Source organism: Leishmania major, chromosome 7 (assembly GCF_000002725.2).
Source record: "Leishmania major strain Friedlin complete genome, chromosome 7".
Taxonomy (NCBI): Eukaryota; Euglenozoa; class Kinetoplastea; order Trypanosomatida; family Trypanosomatidae; genus Leishmania; species Leishmania major.
Genome location: NC_007248.2, coordinates 208,803 through 232,500, shown reverse-complemented (window position 1 = coordinate 232,500; position 23,698 = coordinate 208,803). Strand labels below are relative to the sequence as shown.

At 59.4% G+C, this 23,698-nt stretch overlaps 2 protein-coding genes across 2 annotated transcripts; both read right to left on the bottom strand.

Annotated features, from left to right (window-relative positions):
- Positions 1 to 1,471: 1,471 nt before the first annotated feature.
- On the bottom strand, positions 1,472 to 16,093 carry LMJF_07_0480 (conserved hypothetical protein; the record flags this gene model as incomplete). The annotated part of the gene is made up of 1 exon (XM_001680902.1): positions 1,472 to 16,093. One exon carries the CDS (start codon positions 16,091 to 16,093, stop codon positions 1,472 to 1,474), a length of 14,622 nt encoding a protein of 4,873 aa, XP_001680954.1.
- A 201-nt stretch (positions 16,094 to 16,294) lies between these two features.
- LMJF_07_0475 (conserved hypothetical protein) lies at positions 16,295 to 16,774 on the bottom strand (the record flags this gene model as incomplete). The annotated part of the gene is made up of 1 exon (XM_001680901.1): positions 16,295 to 16,774. One exon carries the CDS (start codon positions 16,772 to 16,774, stop codon positions 16,295 to 16,297), a length of 480 nt encoding a protein of 159 aa, XP_001680953.1.
- Positions 16,775 to 23,698: the final 6,924 nt, after the last annotated feature.

Genomic DNA, 23,698 nt, shown 5'->3' with positions numbered 1-23,698 from the left:
CAGAGTCTTCTCCAGCAATTCTCCCAAGACGGCGACCGCTGATCAACAGATTCCCGATACCGTATACCGTGTGTGGGGGGGGGGGAGGGGGGGTTCCTGTGCGCGTCGCTATGACTGACCCCCTCCCCCACACACCCTGGTCTCACCCGTGCCTCGCGTCAGAACAGGAGAAAGAGATCGGCTGGGTTGAAGAGGCGGCTTGCGGGTAGAGCGAAGAGGGAGGGTCACAAGAATAAAAGACGCCGTTAGATTAAAGATGGATAGGAGAGAGCGCGCGCGTGGGGCACGGCAAGCGCTGTCGAAGCTCAAACACCGCCAGCAGCAACTGCGGGGGTGGGGGGAGTGGAGCAGGAGAGGAGAGAGGCCCTATCAAACGGGGAGAGCGCGAAGGGGTAGGGGGTGGCGAGAGAAGCGCACTGTGAGAGAAAGGGCGAATGGAAGAGCGGGAAGGTGCGAGGCAGGCGGGGCAAGGAAGGGGGTGTGAAAGGTGCGCAATCAAGCACACACACACACACAGACACTGGCAAAATGCCAGCACACACGCTTCACCAGAGCGGGACAAGACCAAGAAGGGGGTGGGGAAAGAGAGAGACCGACACAGGAGGTGCAGAACAAGAGGGAAGAGGAAACAGGAGGAAAGAAGGAGAGGATCCTTTCGTGTGTTGTGTGTCGTGTGGGAACGAGACGGTGAAGCGAAACGGGCAAAAAGAAAAGGGAAAGGGGGGCTTACAAACGGGGGACGGGGGGGGGACAAAGAGCGGAAAGCGACAGCGCGCACACTCGTACGTATCCTTCGCTTCCATGTGTTGTACGCGTGCGTATGATGTGTGTGTGTGTGTTGTTGGTGGTGACGGAGTGGGTGGCCGGAGGCGTGAAGTTCGAATGCACATGTACACACACGTGTTCAGGGGGAAGGGGGTGTATGGGTGGATGGGGGTATAGCGTAAAAAGGGAGGAAGCGAACGGGACGAGAAAGAGGATCTGGTTTAGAGGTGTGTCTGGCAGGCACAACGTCACGAACGCCAAGTGTGCGCGGTCCCTGAAAACCGGAGCGAAGGGGGACACGCAGAAGGCAAGAGAGTGCCCTTTCTGGGGTCGCCTGATAGACCGCGGGAACCGGGCAAGAAAAGCTGAAAGAGAGCACCCTCAGCAAGCGCACTGAACGCACGCAAGACAAGGAGAAAACGATGGCCCACCTAGTGGTGAAGAGGACTCTTGTGTGACTGCGCGGTGGCCAAGTCGTGCTCACCACCAGCTCATCGGGTCCTCCCTCTGTTATGGCTCCTGTGTTGATGTTGCTCTTTTTCTTTTTTTTTTGGGGGGGGGGCATAAAATTTGCCGCCTATGTACATCAGAGGTCACAACAGTTAGCAGGAGAGAGACAGACAGGCAAAGAGGCGATGGGCGGGCGCACAGATTTCACCTGCGTTGCTCCATGCGTGCACGACGTGTGCGCCGTGAGAACGCCGGCTCACTCTATCCAGACGTAGGCGTCGAGAGTCTCGTGAAGTTGCAGTGTGTCCCAGGCCCCTCGAGTGGCACAGGAAGCACAGGCACCGGTGGCGGTAGTCATCGACGACGACGATGGGGAGCTGCTCGAGGCATCGGACCCGAAACCATAGCTCTGTGTCGCCAGTGGCTCATACTCGACGCAGAGGTAGAGCTCTAACATGATAGCACCTTTTCCTCTGACACCCCTGCTCGAGTCGCCTGAGAGAGGATGCCACCGTACAGGGACCGGCACCTCAGTAACGCTCCATGAACGAGGTGCGTCGAGGTCCGCCTGCTTCGGTGTAGCCGTCTTTGCCGACTCCTGCATCTCCGTGACGAACGTGCTGTCTGCAGCACCCTCTCGACGTCGCAGCGGCTCTGACGCTGTGGACGAGGAGTGAGCAACCGATGTCGCAGTGGGGCGGCACACGACCGTGGTGTCCCACAGAAGCGCGTCGGCCGGTAGGCGTGAGCACGTGACGGCGTACCATCGAAGCTGCGAGCTGCTATGAGTTGTGTCCCACGATGAAGTTGTCGGCCACATCCACATTCCCACCTCGTAGGTAGGTATTCGAGCAGACGCTTCCTCCCTCTCCCAACAGCCTTCCACGTTCTGGACGCGTGGTCGGACCAGCACTCTCCGAACCACCACCACCGCCGCCGTCAGCCCTGCGGTAGTCTCGTCGCCATCTCGACCCGCCGACCACTGCGTCTGCGCGGCCAGCTGCCTCACGAGCGCCAGAGACAGTCGAGCACCCGTAAGTATAACGTCGGACGGAAACAGATAGCGCCGCTGCGTCACCACCAAAATGAGCCGACTAGCAACAGCGTTGTGATCCCTCTCGCCTGCACAACGATAGTGACCGTCTTGCTGGCCTTCCTCCAACAAGCCATCAGCGAAGGGTTTATCGTCGCGCGACGTGACGTGCGCCACTCGTGCCTCTGTGGCGGAATCGCTGGGCGACGACGCAGGGCGATGCACAATCGTTGTGAGAAACTCGAGATCGAGCATAGGGTGACGCAGAGATGGCAGCCATACCTGCGTGTACGGCTCGCCGACGGTGACTGGTGCGTGGCATGCCAGGCCCATGGAAAAAGACTGCAGTATGTCCGCCACCACAGCCCGATGCGATGATGAGGATGCCGCCGGCAAATGAAGCGGTGACTCCCCACACCTCGATTCGGCCTCTTCGGGGACAGCAGGAGAAGCCAAGTTGCTGGCCGGCTCATCTCCAGTGTGCGCGGGCCGCCCTAGATCCTCCGCCGCCGCGATGGCAGGAGCGGTGCTTGGAATATCGACGAGCGTCTTATATGCCGCCTTGCTCGATTCGTAGGTGCTGCTGCCGCGAGTAGGAAAGCACAGATGCAAAAGGCTGTCCAGCTGCATGCGCCGCAGCCGTCTCGCCGGCGCCGCCTCGCCACACAGCTCCATTAAATCAGAGGGGAAAATGTCGACCTCCAGCCGGAAGTGGTCAAGGTAGCGTGCATCAAGCATAAGCGTCTGCCACGCTTCTCCGGCGGAGTAGGCATCGCTGTTCTGCCCCCAGAGACAAGAGACCTCGTCGCCGTGCTCCGGGGTCCCGATCAAGGCACGCAGCATGGTCCACTGCGCCTGTCGCTCCACCGCTGGAAGTGGGTCGTTGCGTTGGCGGCAAGACATGAAGAAAAAGGCGAACTGCCGGGCCATCGCAAACAGTCCCGTGCGCCACTGCTTCACCGCGCGCTCCACCAGACTCCGCTGCGCCGAACGCTGACTCGATCGCTCGAGGTGAAGTGGTAACTCGGCGGCACTCGGCACTTGGAGATCCACCAAGCTGCTGTCGCGACTGGCAGAACTGCGAGACGGCAGTGCGTCACCCATCTTCGAGTTTGCAGTCATAATGGAGAGCACAGCGTGCGTAAAGCGCTCGACGCTGGCGTGAGAGCTGACGGGCGTGGGCTCTTGTGACGTTTGCCGTGTCGCTTGAAAGTGCCGCTCCAGAAGAAGCTGCCACCCCAGTTGCCGGCGGCGCAAATAGTAGTAGGCTTTCAGGCCGTACGGGAGGGCGTTTCTCTCCACCGCGTCGCGCTGCAGCACGGACTGCAATGCAAGCGGAAGGACCAGGTCGCCATTAAAGGACGCCTTCGAGAACGCGCCTTCAGCTTTCGCAGTGCTCTCGGCTGCCGCAGCCCTGTCGTTGGTGGGGCTCTGCACTTCCTCAGCAGTTGACCTGCTGAGGTTAGCAACGAGCGCCTCGTAGCACCGCACAACCCATTCAGACAGCAGGTCATGCAGCTGCACCAGCGGGGCTGGATCGTCGACGTAGCAGCCGAGTTTGTTCCCCTCGCAGCGCATGCGTTCACGTATGGTGGACACCACATGACTCACCACCATCTCATGATGCACCAGATGAGCACAGCACAGCAAATTCTCCACTGCATTCTGTAAGGCGGTGAGGGCGGCAGGCGAAGTGAAACGCGGAAGCGTTGGCAGCGGCATCGACGCCTGCGCGACATTTTGGTGTATCGTCAGCTTCGCAAGGGTCGGTCCCCGGACGCGCATCGTATTATTTGGAGGGGGGCTGTGGGTTGCGTTGATGTTACTGCGATGGGCCATCTCTGCCGCCACGTTTTGCAGAATCGTCTCGCAAGCCTGCACAACACCACGGTCAGTAAAATAGCGGCGCGACGGCTGGAGAAGCTGGACGAGGCGCTGCTGGGGGGTTATGGTGCTCAACGGGATATAGCAGCACGGCGTCACGTGACCAGCTGCGGCCCCTCTCCACAGCACCCGCTCCGTTGCGGGCGAGCAAATCACTGCAAGATACACTGCCGCTCCGACTTTGCCGCCACCTGAAGGTCGAAAGGTGTTGGTGTACAGAGAGAGTAACCACTGCAACTCTTCTCTGAAGATGCGTGCGTCCTTTTCGTTGACGCCTTCCTTAACATCTGCGTCCACGACAAGCGCCAGGCACACGCCTCTGCCCTTCCCTGAGAACCGGAACTGCTTCGTCAGCGAGATGAGGGTCTGCGTCGCAGTCACAAACGTGGCACCTCGTGCCCCGCTCCTGGCGGGCGATACCGTCGCGGCAGAATAGACTGCTGTAGTCGCCCTACAAAGATTCAACTCCTGCCAGACAAAATCGAGCTTCGCTTCCACAGCTTCATGGCGAAGCCACGACAGAGAACTTGTAAGTCCTGAGTCGGTGATGAGGCAGAGAGGCTGCTGCGCCATCGCGGCCCGCTCCATCTGCACCCCCACTGAGATGACATCACGCAGCTCCACCTCCTCTGCATTGTCCTTCCCGCTGTCGCTGCGAGAGCTGTTCATGCCTGATTCTTGTGTCTCATTGGCAATGTGCTGCGACGGCATATCCGTTGACGTGCGCATCCAACGCTTGCCAGTGCGCCCGTCCGCGGCGAGCGGCATCGCGGGCGGCTTCGGCTCACCTGCTGTACCTTCCAAACGCGTGACGGACTCCATGAAAGTACCATAGAGGGAGGCGGCGTAGTGGTTTGCCTGCTCCACTTGCAGCTTCGCCATGGACGAGAAGAAGTGCGCCACGTAGAACTGATTCTCGTCTACATCAGCCTCGGTGTCGTTGCTGAGGTCCTTCTCCTCGCCTGGAACGGTGCTGCCTCTTCGCGCCACACGGTGGAGTAAAGCATCCTCAGAAGTGGTGTACAGCTCCAGCATGCCGCGGCGCAGCTCCTCCTCTGTTGCACCAGCAGACGAGAGAAGCGAGAACAAGGAACTGATCGAAGCATCCTTCTCGTTCTTTCCTGTACTGAGCGAAGCACAGCTGAGTCCCTCTCGGAGGAGAACCTGTAACACTCGTGTCTGCTCTGCCGTCAGCACACGCGCGTCGGTCTTCGCAGCAAAAACGACTGGTGCGGCCGCCATCGCCGACGCGAGCAGCAGCAGCGAGAAGATGCCCCTCACTGGTACAGGCCAGCCGGCGGCAAGCTGCTCCACCACGCGCTGTACGTAGTGTACCGTTGCGTAGTAACGTTTGAGCGGCGCCGGAAGATCACTGAACGACTGCGGCGCAAAGTGGCGCATGAACACGGGCGGAAAGCGTACCATATCCATCAGACATCTATCCAACGCAGACGCGCTCCACGGACGCTGCAGCCTCTCCGCTTCGATCAGCTCGGCAAAGCTTGCTACGGCCTCCAAGGCAGGCAGCACCGGGCCCCAGCCTTCATGCACCGCCTTCTGCCAGCTCTGCACGTAGTAGACGGTTTGGGACAGCTGACCCTCGTACATGTCGACGTCGGCGAGCGCGCGATTGGCGTCCGCCACCAGCGTGTCCCCGCGCAGCCCGTCGCGGATGTCGCCGATGTCCGCCGCGAGAAGCTTCGCAGCAGCATCGTGTACCTGCACGAATTCTTGCAGGACCCTGAAGTAGACCTGCTGCTGTGTCGTTATTTCCTCGCGCATGTTGCACATTTTGGTGGACACTGACGTGGTGCAAACGGCGTCGCGGAGCAGACACTCGTAGTACAGCCGCTGGGGCATTGGGGTGCAGAGGTTGTAGACGTTGATGGCGTCGCAGACCGCGTTCGTTTCGACGGGCACCGCCAGTGAGGAGGTGCACACCATATAAAAGGAAGGGTGGACCCGTACCTCCCGGCCCTCCAGCAACAGCGAGACGGACCGTGCAGTGGCATCCTCCTCGTCCGCATGACGGGGAGCAGAGGGCATGGCCAATGCCTGAGGTGACTGCGCAGTCGCAATGATTGTCGACCCCCTCCGTGGACCCAGCTCTGCGTTCCAGTGCACTTTCAGCTTGCAGTAAAGAGGGTTGAGGTAGCGGATGAGATCGAGCGACGCCGGGTCGTGAACGTCACGGAGGAGAACACCTTCCCCAGCTCGCATAGCCGCGATCAGCCGCTCCTTCGCTGATGGGTCCGTCATCGACATGACGACGCAGCCCGTGCATGAGAGAGACAGATACTTGCACACTTCCTGCTCGATGAGTGGCGTTGCCGCGCCGATCAAAGTCCACCGCGAAGCGACGCGCTTGAACAGCGCCATGAAAAGGGCTCTGTACTCCCACGCGAAGTGCTCGCTTCCAGGCAACATTAGCGCGCGGGTGCGTGGGGCGTGTGTCTGGTACAGCATGTAGGCGAATGCCTCCTGCGGCGCTGTGGAGTGCAGCCTGGGATGCACCGTCTCGACGAGAAGCTGCTGTAAGGACACATACGTGTCCTCAGCCTTGTCGTGCATGGCAAGAAGCGAGTAGAAGGCAGAGACGAGGAAAGTATCCGCGGCGGCGCAGCGCGCAAACTTCGCGCGCTCCGCTACGTCCGCCGGCGCCACCAGAAATCGTGAGAAACGGTCGACAAGTCCAGTGTACTTCATCAGTCGGGCCTCGATGCCCGCCAACTGCCGCTGCTCTCCCTGCAACGCTTCCGTGGAGCGCTGTGCTGCATCGATCTCAGCCTTGGTGCACGCCACAGTCCCTAGAGCGGACTGCACGCCCTTCAGCCGCGTCGCGTAGAGCTCCTCGCCCTCCTTCAGGTCATCCTCAGACTTCTCAATGTCCTGTACGCCAGTTGCGTAGTCCTCAGCGCGGAACTTCCCGTAGTCCACCCACTCCACTACAAAGTCGGCCAATAGTTGGGCGTATGGTTGCGCCGGCGCGTACCGCACCGCATCCAGCTCCTGACGCAGCAGAAGGTAGGTTTTCAAGGCAGTCCGGTCTTCATCCGGCGCGATCCCTGTGAGAGTCATCGTGAACTCCTTTGTGCACACCCGTTTCATGGCAGTGCTCCACAGCTCGTGAGGGTTATCATTGTGCTTTGGAAGGTCTTCACCGAGCACCGCGTAAAGGCATCGGACAAGAAGGGTACCCTTGTCCGGCACACGCGAGACGGCGAGTGCGCGCATGTTGTTCACCTTCGCCTTTCGCAGCTGCCGCGCGGCCCTCTCCAGTCGTTCCTCTGCCTTCTTCAGGGCATCGGCGAGGGTTGCGCGTTGCAAGACGAGAGCCTCCCTCGTCTCTTGCAGCTTGTCGCCGAGCGCCTGTGCCTCAAGCGATTGCGTCGTGAGCTCGTTCTCCTCGTCGCGCAGCCTCTCAGAGAGCGAGGCTATGCGCAGCTGCTCGGCGGCCAGCCCCTCAGCGATCGCGCGAGTTCGCTGTGAAACGGTCCTCACCATCTGTACTGCTTCATCTCCGCGGCTCATGATGACCGTGCCCGTTCTAGCGCTTTCCAAGACCTCCACGCGCGCCGCCGAACTCAGGTCCCGGTACAGTGACACAAACTCAACCAGCTGCGTCAAGGAGGTCGGGTGCCTTTCGGAGACATGTGCAAATATGGCACACAGAGCCCTACACACAGCCCGCTGCGACAGGCTCACAGGGCGATCATCCCCATCACGGCCACCTTCCTTAACGCCCTCGTCCTCCCCCTCCTCCGTGTCGTCGCTGTCGAGGGTGGGGATGCCGTCGACATCCGCACCGCCGCTGCTCCGCAGAACGGACAACACCAGTTCCTGCACCAACGAGCTCCGCAGCGCCTCCGTGTACAGCCGCAGCACGCTCGTATTATGCTGCCGCAGAAAAGGGTAGGCGGCCGCTATTCGTTTCACCTCTGCCGCGTCACGCAGGTGGAAGACGAAGTTAAAGGAGCTTCGGAGGCGGTCACGCAGCTCAGTGTCGTCGACCAGGGTAAACGGCTTTAGTGATCGCGGATGGGTCACACGGAAGCCACGCATCAGAGAGTTGCGCTCCTCGTCCGAGAACAGACCCGATACATCGCCGCTGCGCACTAGTGGGTCCACAATCAATAGCACTTCCGGCATGCGCAGCAGCTCAGGGGGGAGGTAAATGACCGCGTGGATGCTGTTCATGCAGGCGAACGTGATGGCAGAGCGAAGATCATGGCGGAAGGTGGCGTTCGCCTCTGCAGGGGATGCAGACGAATGCATTCGGAACCACATGAGAGGCACATGTGTGTTAGCGCACCACAAGCGAAAGAGTCGGCGCAGGCCAAACGCACTCTCTCCCAGAAACACGACCTGCGCATGGGGAGCAGAAAGCGTGTCTTGAAGAAACACAAGGCGCGTGGTGAGCCACGTGGTCTGGTACGTAGAAGTCGTCACGATGTGGGTAGAGGGGCGCAGTTTCTGCTGTTGAAACACTGCCGCCGCCATACTTAGCCCGTTTGCGCATCCCGGAGTGATGGCAAAGGATCCGCGCAAGGACGAATTGCCACTCAGCGCAGCCATGCTTGACGACCGTCGCACCAGCATCCCCTTGTGTGCACCCCCTGACCGCACCGCTGCCTTCCTGAGGAAGTCCGGATAGCTGACAAACACCGAGGCGCACCGCGTCTCGGCTCGCGTTGGAACGCCTTTGATGTTCGCCCCGCCTCCTGGTCCACGCCTTTCCTCCAGCGTCGAAAGGTCCTCCTCTCTCTCGTCCTGCAAGGCAGATGCAAACTCGGCAATGCAGTCAGCAACGAACGACTCGTCCTCCGCGGCTATCGCGTCAGGCTCCGGGAGATTCGGAAGCTGAGGGACCAAGTCTGCGAAGTTGACGCTGCCACGGATGCATTCGCGCATGCTGCTCTCCGCGGCCTCGACTGCAGAGCCGTGCAGCGCGCGTAACGCGTCATTCGCCTCCAGGCCTACTCCTACCGTTGGCGGCGGTGGCGACAACGGTAACGATTCTGAGCATTGCGTTACTTTCGGCGATGGCGGCGCACGCAGCTGCGCCTCGTAAAAGGCTGTCACATCAAGGAAAACGCGTGTGGCAACCTGCACATCCGACGCGTTGCTGATCAAGTGCAGTCGCACCACTTCTGCCGCCTGCAGAGCATCTCGGAGGTACTCAGCGTAAAATGACGGAATGCTGCCTTGCCGGCTCGCCGATGCATCCACATTTGTGGTGTTCAGAGGCGTGGACAACACTGCGGAAATAGACGAGGCTGGTGTGAATGCGGTGTGTGTTACGGCCACCATGGGGCACGGCGCAAGGGCAGCAACGCGCAGTCTCAGGTGTGTGTAGGCGCCATGAACAAGCCCCAGAAACGTGGCGCAGCCTTGCGAAAATTCCTTGGTGCGCTTTCGAGAAGAGGCCAAGTTGCACAACAGGTGCACGCCGCACGCGATTTCGTCGCTGTCGAACCCTGGCAAGCGCACATCCACACACCCGCTGAGAGCCCCAGTGCTGCATTGACTCCCTGAGCCGGCCTGAAACAGGCTCGAGCCGCAGAAGACAACGTTAGCGAGGGGCATGGTGCCAGTCCTTGGCGTGCTGATCGCACGGAACTTGTCGCAGAAGCGTATCAAGCACCCACCGAGCGTCATCGCGGCGGTGTGCGCCTCGTCGTCGCCATTGCGTGCGACCACCGGCGCCAGATGCAAATCGTCGATGCATACCACAAGTCGCCGCCCCAGAGTTGGGCTGTGGCGTCCGTCCGAGCGCTGCACCAGCTCACTTGCCATCCTCTGCTGGATGTGAATGGGCTGCATGCCGCCGCTTGCATTGTACACCTGCACAACCCAATCGACTTCGTTCGCCTTCATAGTGTGCAACAGCGTCGACTTGCCGGCCACGGGGCCGGCATGGAAGAGAACGTGTTGGCCGCAGTTGATCAAACACTCCGTCGCCCGCAGTATCGCCGCTCGTGACGGTGTCAAAAACACCTGCGACCACGCGCAGAGATGCGGATCGGTGTGGGTATCTGCTGACCACGACAGAGGCAAGTCGGTGCGCGTAGCTGCCTCCTCAAATGATATCCACCCACGAGGCAGGACGACCTGCTCGAGCGGACTCACGCTATCCTTCGACAAGACTGGAAAGATCTCTCCAGAGAGCTCGCAGTCCGCCAGCGCCTTCATCACGTCCGTCTCTGCGCCGAGGAGCGATAGTTTCAATATATCGCGATCCCCCATAGGGAGCGAGAGTCCCACCGACCACGTAGCCGCCATCACCGCACAGCGCACGGCAAACAGGCGCAGCGGCACCTCGTCTTCTTCCTCCTCCAATTCCAGCGCTCCTCTGTGTGTATGAAGCGTGAGTGCGTAGGCGTACCATCGACTGCACAGAGCTGCCGCGCGTTGGGCCACGGCGTACATGTTTGTCAGCTCCTTTGCCCTTCCTACGAGCTCGGGCGAGGCCCTCGATGCGCGCTCCACCAGCGGTGGCAAAAGCTTCTCCAGCACCCTCGCGACCCACTCTGCGTCCGGCATTGAGCCCAGCGCGTGAGAGATCCCTTCGTGCCACGAAGATGGCCCCGCGAGCGCCATCATCGCAAACCGGTTGAGGGTCCCGGGTGTAACGTGGTGCAACCCCTGCGCTGTGCCGATCACGCGCACCAGTGGGCTAGGGATGACGCTGTTGCTGTTGTGCAGCTCTCCCTCCAGCACCCGTGCCCTGTCCGGCCAAGAACCCAGGAAGAGTGCAAAGGATGAGGCCGAGCCGACATCCTCCATCACTACAACGGGAGCCTTGCTCCTGTGTCGAGCAGCCGTCATATGTGAAGTGATCAAGGAAAGAAAACTCGGCTCCGTAGAGGTGCCATAAAAGTCCGCCGCGGATATGAGAGACAGTGAGACGATCAGTGGCGATTGGGAACCAGCCCACGTTCGCCACAGTCGCGTCTTCCCCGCGAACGGCGGTCCGACAAGGAGCACACGCCGGTGAACATTCATCCATGATGTAAAGCGCTCGAGCAAGGCATCCGCTGCCGCGGTTTGTGTGGTCCGCTGGACAGGCGGGTCATACCAGCCCGGCGGCGCGACCCCATGGCACGAGGGTAGCAGTAGCTTCGCCTTGATCTGCGTCTCTAAGCTCCGTTGAACCGCCTCGCCGTCTGTGGAGAAGAAAGCCGTGAAAACACTTCCCAAGGCAGTCAGAAGGCGCGTTACTACTCGCTGCTGTGACGACCCGATGACCGTAGGCCCCCTCCCATCGCGCGCATCAACACTCGCGAACGCCTCGCGCAGCACCACGCGCAGTTGACGCGCCGTGAAGACGGTCGGATGCAACTCTTGCAGCTGTCGGTACAGCTTGGCAAACTCCGCTTCCTCAGCAGACAGAGGACCCGCTGGTACCACCCCCGTCCGAGTCAGATAATCGTGCAGCGCTTCTTGAACATCGAAGGGAGCTACGCGCACCTCTCTGCAGATGAGGTCGAGACTGCGGGGCAACGCTACCGGCGCAGCGGCAGAGAAGGCCAACCGGAACAGCGGGTGCACGGAAACCGAAACCATGTCGTCTTTTCCACCATAGGGCAGCTGCCAGACGGAAGAACGGCGCTGCTCGACAGAGGCGGTGGCAATAGGCAGAACGGCTTCCTCCAGCACGGCCCTCGGCACGGCCTCACAGTTCATCACACACGCCAACGCCCCAACTTCCACACACCCGCGTAGCAAACGTTGAAGTGTTTCGGTGGGCACATGCTCTGTGGCTTCAACCCGAAAGAAGAAGCGTCCGAGCAGCATCGCGGCAGCTTCCAAGACCTCTCCCTCCGCCGCAATGTCGTCGCTGGCGCTCACCAGCGAAACACTACGGGACAGTTCCATATCGACGAGCACTGGCGCCATTTGCACCCACTGCGCCGCACTCATCATGGGTGCGCTGGCATGCCCGAGGAATTCAAGCCCGTAGTCGAAGAGAACGCCCATCATGCGAACGCAGATGCCATCCTCCGCCGGTGTCAGAAAAGTCTGCACGACACGAGTAGACTCCAGCTCGGTGACACTGCTCACGTGCCATTCTACCGCTAGCTGAACCTCTCTCAAGGCGAACTCCTCGTACGCCAGAGCAGCTGCCACGACGGCTTCGTAGCTGCGCGGTTGCCCACCCTTCACGCCTTTGTCGTATCCGCGCTGCGCCAACTTGCTGATAGCGCTGCAGAGGTCTGACACTTTGGTGATGTAGGCAATCAGTCCATTTTGCCCAGCGAGCTGTAGTGCCCGCCGCAGTCCCTCCGTATGTAGAATCCGCAGCGCGAGCACCGTTACCTGACCGCACCATTGCCGCAACCAAGATTCCAGGTTGCATCGGTAATACGCAGCCACGCACTCCTTGACTGCAGCGACGAGAGAGGCGCGCACCGCACGGTCAAAGCACTGAATCCAAGCGTCCGGGGTATCTTTCGTGAGCGCCAAGGGAGAAGACAAGGGCAAGCGTGCGCCATCCGCCGCCACCACAGCAGTGGCAACCCCGTCTATCACCTCTACATCGGTGATACCCGGATACAGGTATTGGAAGATGTGGGCAAAACTGTGAGCGCTTTGCACGGATTGAAACCCCATGAGCTCTGAGTCGGGCAGGAATCGAAACCGCGGGAACAGAGCTCGACGGCGCTCCGTCATGCCCCGCAGCAGCTCAGCCGCATCGTCCACTTCTGACTTGATAGTCAGAAGGAAATCCTGAATTGTGTCTTGCATCATGGCTGTGTAGAGAGAAAACTGCGGCTTCCGCAAGATCGCACACAACTCCTTGAAGGCATCTGAAGCCATTGTGAGGCTTTTAGTGATGAGGCGTGCCTCTTCGGCCGAACAGATACCCTCGGCGACCGCACTCCGCAGCGAGGACAGGCACGCACGCAGATTTACCCACCGCCCCTTCACCTGATCCCACGCCAAAAGCACGCCGCGGCTCTTCTCACACGCGTCAACCCACTCGTCCAAGGACTTCAGGACAGATGGCCCCAAGTTGGGCCGGCGTCGCATCGCACGGCACTTGAGCACGTACTCCTCGATACGATACATCATCTCACGCTGAGGCTCCTGCAATAGCAGTGCGCTCAGGTCATTCTTGGCTGCTGTGTTTTCCAGAACAAGGTGCGTGCGCTTGGCATAGCTCCGCATCTCCTCAAGTTCGTTCTCCACTTCGTAGTCGCAGCGAGCCTGGCTAACAATCTGCGCCAAGGGGACAATGTGGTCGAGCAGGCCGGCGTCGAGCAAGCGCTTTACTGTAACTGTCATGTTCGTCACCAGCATGACGTCGTCCCGCAACTGTACCGAGATCAGCTTCGCGATGTCACGCCAGTGACTCTTGCGCAGTCCAGGCGTCGTGATGAGTTCAAGAAACAGCTCCAGCTCCTCAAACTTGGCGAGTGCCAATTCCTGCTCGCGGCCGAGATGAACCAAGGCGGGGTAGGCGCGCAAGTTGCGGATGGAGCTGTGAATGAGCCGACGCCACTCACGGGCGCGCTCGACAAAGCCACTAGCATTGACGGAAGATACTGGTGTCCGGTACAGCTCACGCAGTTTTGTCGATTCGAACACTGTGATCCAAAACTGCTCGATAGTCTCGAAGTGAGTCATGAGGGGCAAATAATCGTCGAACGAGTCCTCGGATGGGAGACCCAGCACCATCATTTCGTGCTTAATATTCTTCTGCATTTTTTCGATGCGTTCGACTAGCTTGCGCAGCTCGGCACAGGTTTGAGCTGCAATGTCACAAGTGTCCAAATCGAACATATGGTACAACCCCTTCACACCTGTAGAAAGAGTTCGGTAGTAGTCACGAATGGTACGACGTACATTCTCGAGCTTGCGCCTCAACAGCGGTGTGCATTTGGCTCGAATGTCGCCGCTTTTGTCGGCCTGGCCTCGAAGCTCACCTGGAAGTTTCTTGAACTCAAGTACGGAGCGGCATGCATGCTCGTTGACTGGAATAAACAGGTTTTCAATGCAGCTGACCCTGTCGGCGATCTGTTTGTGGCTCGTGTCGCACAGATAGTCGGCCAAAGCAATCGCCGCTTCGGTATTGCGCAAGTGCTGCTCCAACTCCTGCACCGTCGAAGGGGTGGCTTGAAGCATGTCAAGAATCGCACGGCTCTTTGCCTTTGCCTCGTCGACAATACTCACTATGGTGTTCTGGAATGCAGACACAAAGGCTGACAAATAATTTTCCCACTTCTGCGTCAGCTCCAACCGCAACGGACGGCAACTGATCTCAAGGCGCCCGTAGAACAGAACATCATGAGAGACGTGACGAATATCGGTCAGGTTTCGTCGCGCGAGCACCACGAGCTCCTCCACCTCCGCCGGTGTTCCCGTCTTTGCAATGGCAAGGTTGTGCACTGGTATCTTGCAAAATTTGCTATAGGAGGACAAAATCTTGTTAATCAGCACTGATGCGCCTTCTAACACTCCTGTGATCGACGCACGGTACGAGGCCATCTCCACGTGCGACACAATGGTGAGTTTCTTGTCGCCGAGCCTCGGTTCTCGGAAAATTGCGCAAGCCAGCCTTGGTAAGCCATTAATGCTCTTTTCTACCTCTGCAAAAAAGTCCGCTATGCCAAACAGCAGAAGAGAGAACGATGGGGCTCGGGGTTGGAAGCTCTCGCCGACGACTAGTTCAACACGCAAGGAAGGCAGTCGTCGAGCACGCGGTGATATTCTGACCTCGTTGGTTAGTCCGTCACAATCGAAAAATCGCACAAGGGAATCCAGGGCATCGAAAAAAAGGGATCTTATCCTGTTGACTAAGAATACCTCTGTGGCAACAAAAACCTTTTTGAATACGCTGCCCTCATACTCCCGTTCAGTCAGGAGCAGCACCTCACGAGCAGTTTTGAAATATGAAAAAAAGAGCGCTTCGACACAGCCGTAAAACTCGACGCGAATTCGTGAAACGGCGGAGCTCATCGCTTTGCACACTTGCTTGAGAAAAGCGACGACGTCGATGCAAGCAACGGTCACGTCAATGCTGAAAAACTGGAGTCGCGCAAACTTTTCTTCCCAGATCGACATTAGCCCTCTGAAATAGTTGCCAGTGAGAGGATTCCAAAGCAATTGAGATTTGAGCTGCTCTTTCGCCGCTTTGAAGTGCTCCCGCGAAAGCGGTGCTTCCTGAGCTGCCGCGTAAGTGATGCTGCGTATGATGGGCTCCGGCTCAGTCGCTAGCTGAAGTGGAGCCAAAATCCTTCGAAACAGATGGTTAAGGCACATATAGTAAAAGATACCCTCTGATACTGCTTCTGCGTACGCTTCGTTCACGTCGCATATCTCGCGCGCCACGACCTCCTTGGAGATAGAGGTGCATCCTCTGCTCGCTAGTATCAAAATATTTCGCAGGCTATGCCTGCTGAGGGGAGAGTATTCCTTGATCAGCGGCTTGTACAGAGACACCATTTTCACCGTTCGAATGCGACGATGCAGCATGGAGACGGCATTCGTGCCTTCATCAGATTTCTCGCAGCACTCTTTGGGTACGCGCACAACTGACTCGCTGTCCTGACTAGAAGCACCATGAAGCCGTTTTCCTTCATCAAAACGAAATAGTCCGACATGTGGTGAGTAATGGGAACCGATGCGGCAGCTCACGGACTGGGGGGAATCAACGTATTCACAAAGCGCCCTAAAAAGTTGGCTTTTTTGTGTCTGTAAAAGTGGCAGCTCCATAGTTTCACCATGGTAATCTGGTGCGAAGGCGAGCCTCCGACACACAAAGGTTTGACTTCGCTGCTTGCCTTCATTGCACATAAGTGGCACAGGAACACCATCCCAGTAGCAGCGCAGCACTTTCTCCAAGCGCCCGCCTACTTTTTCGTGACTTTTACTGGATTCCATGGTCTGTGTGTCGGCAAAAGGAAAAGAGAGAATGAGAGGAAGAAAGAGATGAAGATGCACAAACCGATTCACCATACTAGCCTCTGCAGAGACAGCAAAGCTATCTTTTCTCGCGCATTCGTCAAGACAGACTGCAGTAAACTTGCAACATCAGCCAGTGAAACGCTCATCACGAAACTTTATCAAGCAGCTTGCACAGCAGCAAAAAATGAAGTCCATACCTTGTCGTTATGTAAAACTGGTCTGTTTAACACAAAATGTGCGATGCTTTTTTTTTCACCGAATCGCGGGGGTCTCCCGCAGCTTTTGAAAGTCGAAGCGCTGCTCCGACCCTTGCTTCAGTTGATCCAGAACAAATTCAAGCCATGCCAGCTGCGTCACCCCTTCTTCGCAGTGATGCGCTTTCACTCGCTTCAACTCGTACTCGTAGTCCTCTATCATGATGCAAATACGGTTTCTCATCAACATGCCGCGGCACGTGAACGTGATGCCGTACAGCACTACTCCCATGCTGATGGCAGGAGGCAAGGGCCGCGCGTAATACATGCTATTTTTGAAAATGTGCCGTGGTCCCCACGCTTTGAATGCGGCCAGGACACTTCCGGTGGAAAAAGCGATGCAGCCGAAAAAGTACTGCCACGAGAGGCTCTCGTGATGAGCGAGCTGCTCTACTCTATCTGCCACATGATTTCGCTGTACCTGCGATATTTCTAAAACGTACCTTGCAAACCGCTGTCGATCACTTTCCGCTGTCATTCTTGCCGCTTAGAGAGCAACTGCTGCAGCTGTTCAACGCTATGTGTGTGGGGGGCCGCAGGGCCTCTGAAAAAACACTCGAAAAGGGCTTTCCTCATATTTCGAAGCAGAAAGAGTAGAGAGAAGTATGCACTGAGACGAACTGTCTAGCATCGTCTGATTTTCCATTGTCGTGCAGGTGCCATATCGAAAATGAGCTTCTCCACGTGCAACGAGTAAATCAGTCTCAGAGCTTCACCGGCCCTTGATGTTGCACACCCTCCCGTAGCGCCATTGCACTTCAAAAGTGCGCTTCGGTTACAATATTCGGGGGTGCCTTGCTTTTTGTCTGGGGCTGCTGTATTTTGATCTACGCCAGTGCAGCCGTGTCTTGGTGACTGTGTCGCCTCGTGTTTGCCTTCAGATGAGAGCTATCCTTGTTGTTGGTGATTGGTATCCCAGATGTCTCAAACGGGAAAACAGTGTTGATGTTTTTGTCCAATTGAACGAAACCCGCCCTGTGCACAACGCTAAGCAAGAGTTTTCCAATAATGAGCTTGTACAAAACAAAGACTGCCACCACTAGAAATACAAAAACTTGCGACCCTGCTCGACGCCAACGGAAACGATAATTATACTAGGCCTAAACAATTGAGAGCCGTCTAAAGATGGTGAAACTTCAGTCAAGACAGCTGAAACAGAGGCAATGAAGGAAACAAGCCCTGGAAGACTCATTTTTACCAAATCTCATTGTGCACACTAAACCGCGCGCCAAGCCAGGAGTATGATTCGAAAGAACCGTTCAAGCAGTGCGCCATCAAACACTTGCGAGCTAGTGCATTACCTTTCAACCAAGCGACTGCTTAGTCGGGCATCAGGAGTGCATTGCAGAAGCACTTAAGCTGTATTCGAATAGCTTTGGCATGTCGTCCCGCCGATGCTTCCAGTTGCACTTAGATGATTTCACCAACAGCTGACACAGCGTTCAGTCACCGCTAGCTGACCCCGACCGCGGCCAGCGGCCCTTTAATACGACACGTTGAAACCACAGAAAAAAACGGCTTTTTCCTCGACTCTTGAATCTCGTAAAGTTGTTTTATTCCAGATACGACCCAACCGAAACTTACCGTCAGCACTGCCAAGTCGTCCAGTCACCGTGAACACTCTCCACACGTACAATGGAGTCACCGAAGGAGCCTCATAAGCCCACCTCCCCCCCCCCCATCTTCAGCAAGAAAGCTGCGAGGAACCACTCGCAAAGGCCTTTTGTGAACCCCACCACCACCACCTGCACCTCAAGCTCAAACCGGTCAAACTGTCACTCTCACCGGCCACTCCTTCGCAGCAAAGCATTCAGCCAAGAGAACTGCAATCACAATCCTACAGAACGCAGAAGACTGGAAGGCGATGGCATAAAGCAACTCAAAATTAGTACGCGACAACAGAATCAAGCTGGGAAACGACGAGGCAGCGTGCCTCTCCGGCGTTCGTCGGCGCACCAGTCCGCTACCTCTGCACCTAAGAGCCGGCAATGATATCAGCCCCAATATGGTGAGAAAGCATAAACAGCTTCTCCAGCAGACTTTGAAAAAGTCGGCTTCTTTGCCGCCTACCCATTCCCACCCCGACCACTCCACACACTTTCCCCAGCACTTCACCCCCCCCCGGGGATAAACTGAGGCGCCACACTTTACAGCAAGGTGGAAAGCAACAGCGAATGAAAACAGGAGCCTCTGAATCACACCCGATTCCGTCCTATCCTGCCATGCAAATCACGTGACTTCAGTCATCTTTCCGGTTTCCCTCAGTCACCCCAAATGACCTTACGGCCCACAACTTAAACCCATGCGCATATCATGGCCACCGGCCCTTTTTTCACCACGACCCAACGCCACCACCGCAGCCCTTCCCACAAATCAGACGTAGCGACACGTATTCCCCCAACCAAAGAGCGCACCACACCCAGAATATGGGTCACACCTTTTGGCCGAAGTACAAACAGCGCGGTGAGACCGTGGAAACCCACCATCAACAAACAGCTTTCGACCTCGCGAAGACAAAGTTGTCCGTTTTTATCTTTTTCCATCCAAAAATCGCTCTCAAATAAAAAACTTGAGCAAACAAAAAGCAGCCACATATCGCCTCCCTTCGCCGCGTTGCTGCTACACTCTGGCCCGCGGGGGCCAGCCGTCCTTGCGCCGGGCTGGGGCCATGCGTCTAGCGGGCTCTCCGTGCCCGCCCCCGCCCCTTCCTTGCGCGCGCGCCCCCTGATCGGGTCCACGCGGACACCCGAGCGGACCGCGCGCCTTGATCCACGCCGGTCGCGTCCAGCACCCTGCCCGAGGGCAGGGGCAGTGGCGTCTGTCGCGCGGGTGGCGGCACGGGATGACCCAGGTGCGTGTCGAATGGGATCCAGGAGAAAGCTGGCTGGCCCCAGGCCAGGGCCCCCCGAGACCCCGCGCCCCGCCAGCGCGCCACGCCCCCCCCCGGCCGCCCCAAGCCGCTGCACCCCGCAACATGGTGCCGAGACCCCCCACGGTAGAGTCTGGGAGGAGGGGGGGGCTCGGTGGTGCAGCTCGGGGTGCCCTCATTTCGTCCCCCCGCACCGATGCCCCCTCAGCCCAAAGGGTGGAGTGCAGCGGACGCCGCGCCTTTCACAGCAGGCCAAGCCCCGGCCCCATCACATCACACCCCGCGCGGCAGCCGCAGCCCCCCCCCCCCCGCGTTGCTTCCCCCACGGGCGTGCAACCAGCGTGGGGCGCCCACGGCCACCACCAGCGTTGTGTCCGTCTGCACCGCACCATCCGCCCACAGCGCGTAAGGTAGCCCACACACAACGGCAGAGCCGCCGCCTGCACGCGGCTGGCTTTGCCTCCGTCCAGAGAAGCTGCCCGCAGCCCGCCAAGAAGTGAGGCGCGGAAACGCACGGGGCCGCTGCGCAAGGGGGGGGGGAGGTCCGCGCGGTGCCCCTGCGAGGCCGATGCCCTCACACCCGCTTGGGGGATTGGGGGGCGCCGAGGGATCGCGACGACACCGTGATCCGGGGCATGCGCACGGCAGCCGCCCCGTGAGGCTGCTGAGGGGTGCGGGCGTGCGAGGAACAGTGTCCTTATGGAATTGAGAGGCAGCGCGCCGGCTTCTTCAAGTAGGCCCCTGCTGCCTTCGCACTTTGGGACGCCAGGAATGACTGCGGATGCCTTGGCGTGTGCGTGTTCGCGGGCCTCCCCGCAGTTTCGGCCAGCTCCACCCCTGCCATGCGGCAGCGCCGTTGTGCAGCTCTGATTGAAACGATGACATGGGGAAAGAGTGGCGGACCCCTTGGTGGACCCCAGCCGTGCAAGAAGACCGCCCCCAGCCCGGCAGCCCGCGCCGCGGCTACGTCGAGGGCCCCCGCGAAGTGCCAGCTGGTGCCGCGCATCGGCCGGACGCCCGGGCCGAGATGGATGTGGTGGAGATCCTCTTTCCGGTACGTGCGTGCAACGGGGCGTTGCAGCTGGCCGCCATGCCGCACAACGAGGGGTGCGCGCCTCGTTGCGAAGGAATCCGCGGCCCCACGCAGCGCCCCCCCCCCCAGAGGGCCGATTGTAGGGCAGGCCTGCACGGCATCCTTGCCTTTAAGGGATGTGAAGAGTGTGAAGATATCAGCGAAGAAGGCGTGATGCAGCCCGGGTATCCTGTCAAGCTCCGCCCTCGGCAAGCCCACCACAATGCTGAAGCCAAGAGCGCGCAGGACTGACGCTCGCGGGGGTCTGCGTGCACACCGGGCCGTCCTCGATCTCTTCCGGTGGAAACAAACGCGGGACGCGACGAACGCCTGTGAAATCCGTGATCCAGCGAGCGCGGTGCTGATCTACGTTGAACTTCTTCAGTGCGGTGACCTTCTGAGCCCGATGCTCTGCCGCGGCTCACACGCACAGCCCCTTTCTTGGTGCCGGATGGCTTTGTGGGTGGGGGTAGGTCTAGGGAGGCCTGCCGCGGGCCGGCGGGGATGGAGACCAGAGGACTGCGACTGGCGCTTGTCCTCCCACGTGGTCGGCAAAGCCGTCGCGGGATCATGCGCTCGAGTAACCTGCGGGTATTGCCAGCCAGCGCCGCAGGGACGGCAGGACGCATGGCCAGCACCCGGCATTGCAGCTTCAGAGGGGGCAGAATGCGCCCCCCCCCCCCTTCATTGCAGCAGCGGCGCGGCTGGTGGTGACGCTCCGGCCGTGGATGTTCAGCGGTGCCCCCCCCCTGCCGTGCCTCTGTAGGGTTTTGACGCCCTCACAGTAAACCTCGTCAAGGTCGATGGTGGGCCCCAGTGGACTTTGCAGGGTGGCATCCCAGGCCCACCCATCGCGAGCGGTTTGAAGGGCGTAGCGCAGGGTCCTCGTAAAACGGGGCTGGGTGCGAGGGAGGAGGCCGCCGAGCGCCGTGTCCACCCCCCGCTGGCCCACCCCGCCAACGCCTTTGCCTGTTTTATCGCGCCGGGGTGGCGGCCAACTTGTCCCACTACTCGTGCGCGCAGTGCGCGCGGGCATGGGTAGCCAAGACGCGTGCCCGTGATCGGGGGTCGCTGGGGGTGGGGGCGTTGCGGGGCCGCATCCGTCCCTCAGGGCTGGCTCTTTAGTGCGGTTCGGTGGGCGTGCTGGGTAGGGGGCGATATGCTCGGGCGGCGGGCGGGGCACCGTCCCGAGGGCTGCCCCCGATCGCGCCAGGCTTGCCGCCCAGAAAGGCCCACCAGCGGCGATGCCAGATGGGGCAGCGTTCTCGGTGGTGGTTGCCATCGGGGGGTTATGTTGGCGTGTCGCGGGCGGGGTGCTTTGTGGCTATGTATGCGCGGTGGCGTTGTGGCGGGTGTGGCGACATGGGCGATCCGCCCTCCCTCCCCTTGGTGCGCCTCCGGCGTGTGGTGGCGGTCTCGGGGCCTGGCGCGTCTTCGCCTCCCCGTCGTTGGGGTCTGCTCGCGGTCCTTGCGGATCGATTCGGCAATCAGGGCGCGACGCAGCTTTCGGTTCGCCGCGCGAAAAGGGCATGGGTGGTCCCCGGTCATCGCGGGCAGCGCCCGGCCATCCCCCGCCCCAGGGTGCGGTGGGGGGCTGGACCGCACGGGTGGCCACAAGGCGCCGCGGCGACGGTGCCCCGGCCGCAGACGAAGCAGCCGGACGGCACGGGGTCATCCAGTGAAACCCCCGTGGCCCCGTCTGCGCTGTGCCCTGTCTGTGTGCCGTTGTGCCTTGCGTGTGTCAAGCATCCGCCGCTCGGCCCGCCATTTGGGATAGCCCCGGCCCGGTCGCGCCACCCCTTTCCAGTCCCACACCCGGCGGCGCGAGCCGGTGCCCACCCCAATAGCGCGAGGGCTGGCGGGCGACGCCGTCTGGCACCTGATCGAGAACCCCCCGTGCAACCAGGTAACCCTTAGCCGTGTGGCCGCGCGTGGGGTGCATCCGTCAAGTAGGAGCATGGCAGAAAAGCCAGGGCGCAGCTGCCGCAGCCTTGTCCTTTAGGGCTGGGGAAAGGGGTGGGGGTGGTGGGGGGGGGGTACACACCTACTCGTGTGCCGCGTCGTGACGTATGGGCACGGAGACGCCAGCGTCGTGACTTCTTTACGGCTGCTGCGCTGGGGTGCTGAAAGCCCGGGGGGCCGAGCGGCTTCGCAGACCTGTCGCGGTGGTGAAAAACGTTTTTGTCTGGGAAACAGTTGCGCTCAAAATGGGTGGGGGATGGGGGCATGGGGGCCGCTTGCTGTCGTTGGTCCCATGGCAGTTTCAGTGCGTACAGCGCCGGCAGGGTCTGTGGGTACCTTTGATAGCATCGAAAAGCACAGGTGCAGCAGAACCGAAACAAAAAAAGAGACAACAACAGCAGCAGCAGGTGGGTGCGCATGTTTGTTGAATCGCGGGCGGGATTTGTATGGGGCCTGCCAAGGCGTGGTCATGACCGCAAGTGTCCATGCACAGCGCCAGCTCAGACCTGTCAGCAGACACGAAGAGTCGGCAGCAGCACAAGGTCGAAGGGCAGGCTACAGGCTTTTGGCTTGCCTGAACAGAGTGGGTGCCGGGCATTGGGATGCCACGTTTGTGTGGAGTGAATCGTCATGAAGGTCGCTTTGGTGTGTCGCGAAAGGGCATATCACCGCTCCGGAATCCTCAAAGAGTTTGCGGCTTCGGCTTTCAGGTGGTTTTTGGCAAACGTGCAGTATGTCAAGATGAAAAAGTCTCTGTCTTAATTTTTTCTCGAGTAGGCGAAAAGCAAATCTCTGTTATTTCCGGCCGTTCCAATTGGGCTCGCTGAGACCACTTTCTTATCCCTTGGCATAAATGAGGAAGCGGCGCATAGGGAGTGTTTTTGGCACTGTTTATATGAGGATTTGCGCAGCCTAAGTTATTTTACTTGATCTTTGTTTGATTTTCGATAAAGGCGTTTTTGGCTGGTTTTGTGATGTGTGCGTATGTGTTTTCTCGTCGCTGCTCGGGTGAAAGGCAAAGCCTTTTGTCGTGAAACCTCAGGGTCCTGTGTCAGCCCTGGTTGGGGGCCAGGAAGCACTCTCACTCGTATCCCTGCTAAATGTCAAGGCGGTTCTTGTGACGACATTTCCCGGCGTTTACCATAGAGGGCGGGGGGTCAGTGCGATGCGCCGCTGGTGTCGGCTGGGGGGTTCTTGGCGGCGTGGCGTTGAGGCAACCTGCCGCAGCGAGCGCGTCTGTGCCACCCATGCGATGCGCAAAGTGTCCGCTTGACTGGAGCGTATTCCGCCTCGCACTCAGTCCTGGTTTTGGGGAGCCCGTACTCCCCAAGGTGGGTGCGCCGCGGTTTGGCAAGCAAAATGGGAGAGGCTTTGGGGCGACCTTCGAAGCGGGGGATGGTTTGAGTATGGGTCAGGGGCGATGCTCTCCGATGACTGTGTCGGTGCGTTGCTCTGCCGCGTGTGTGCCCGCGGCTGCTTTGCACTACGTGGGTGGGGTC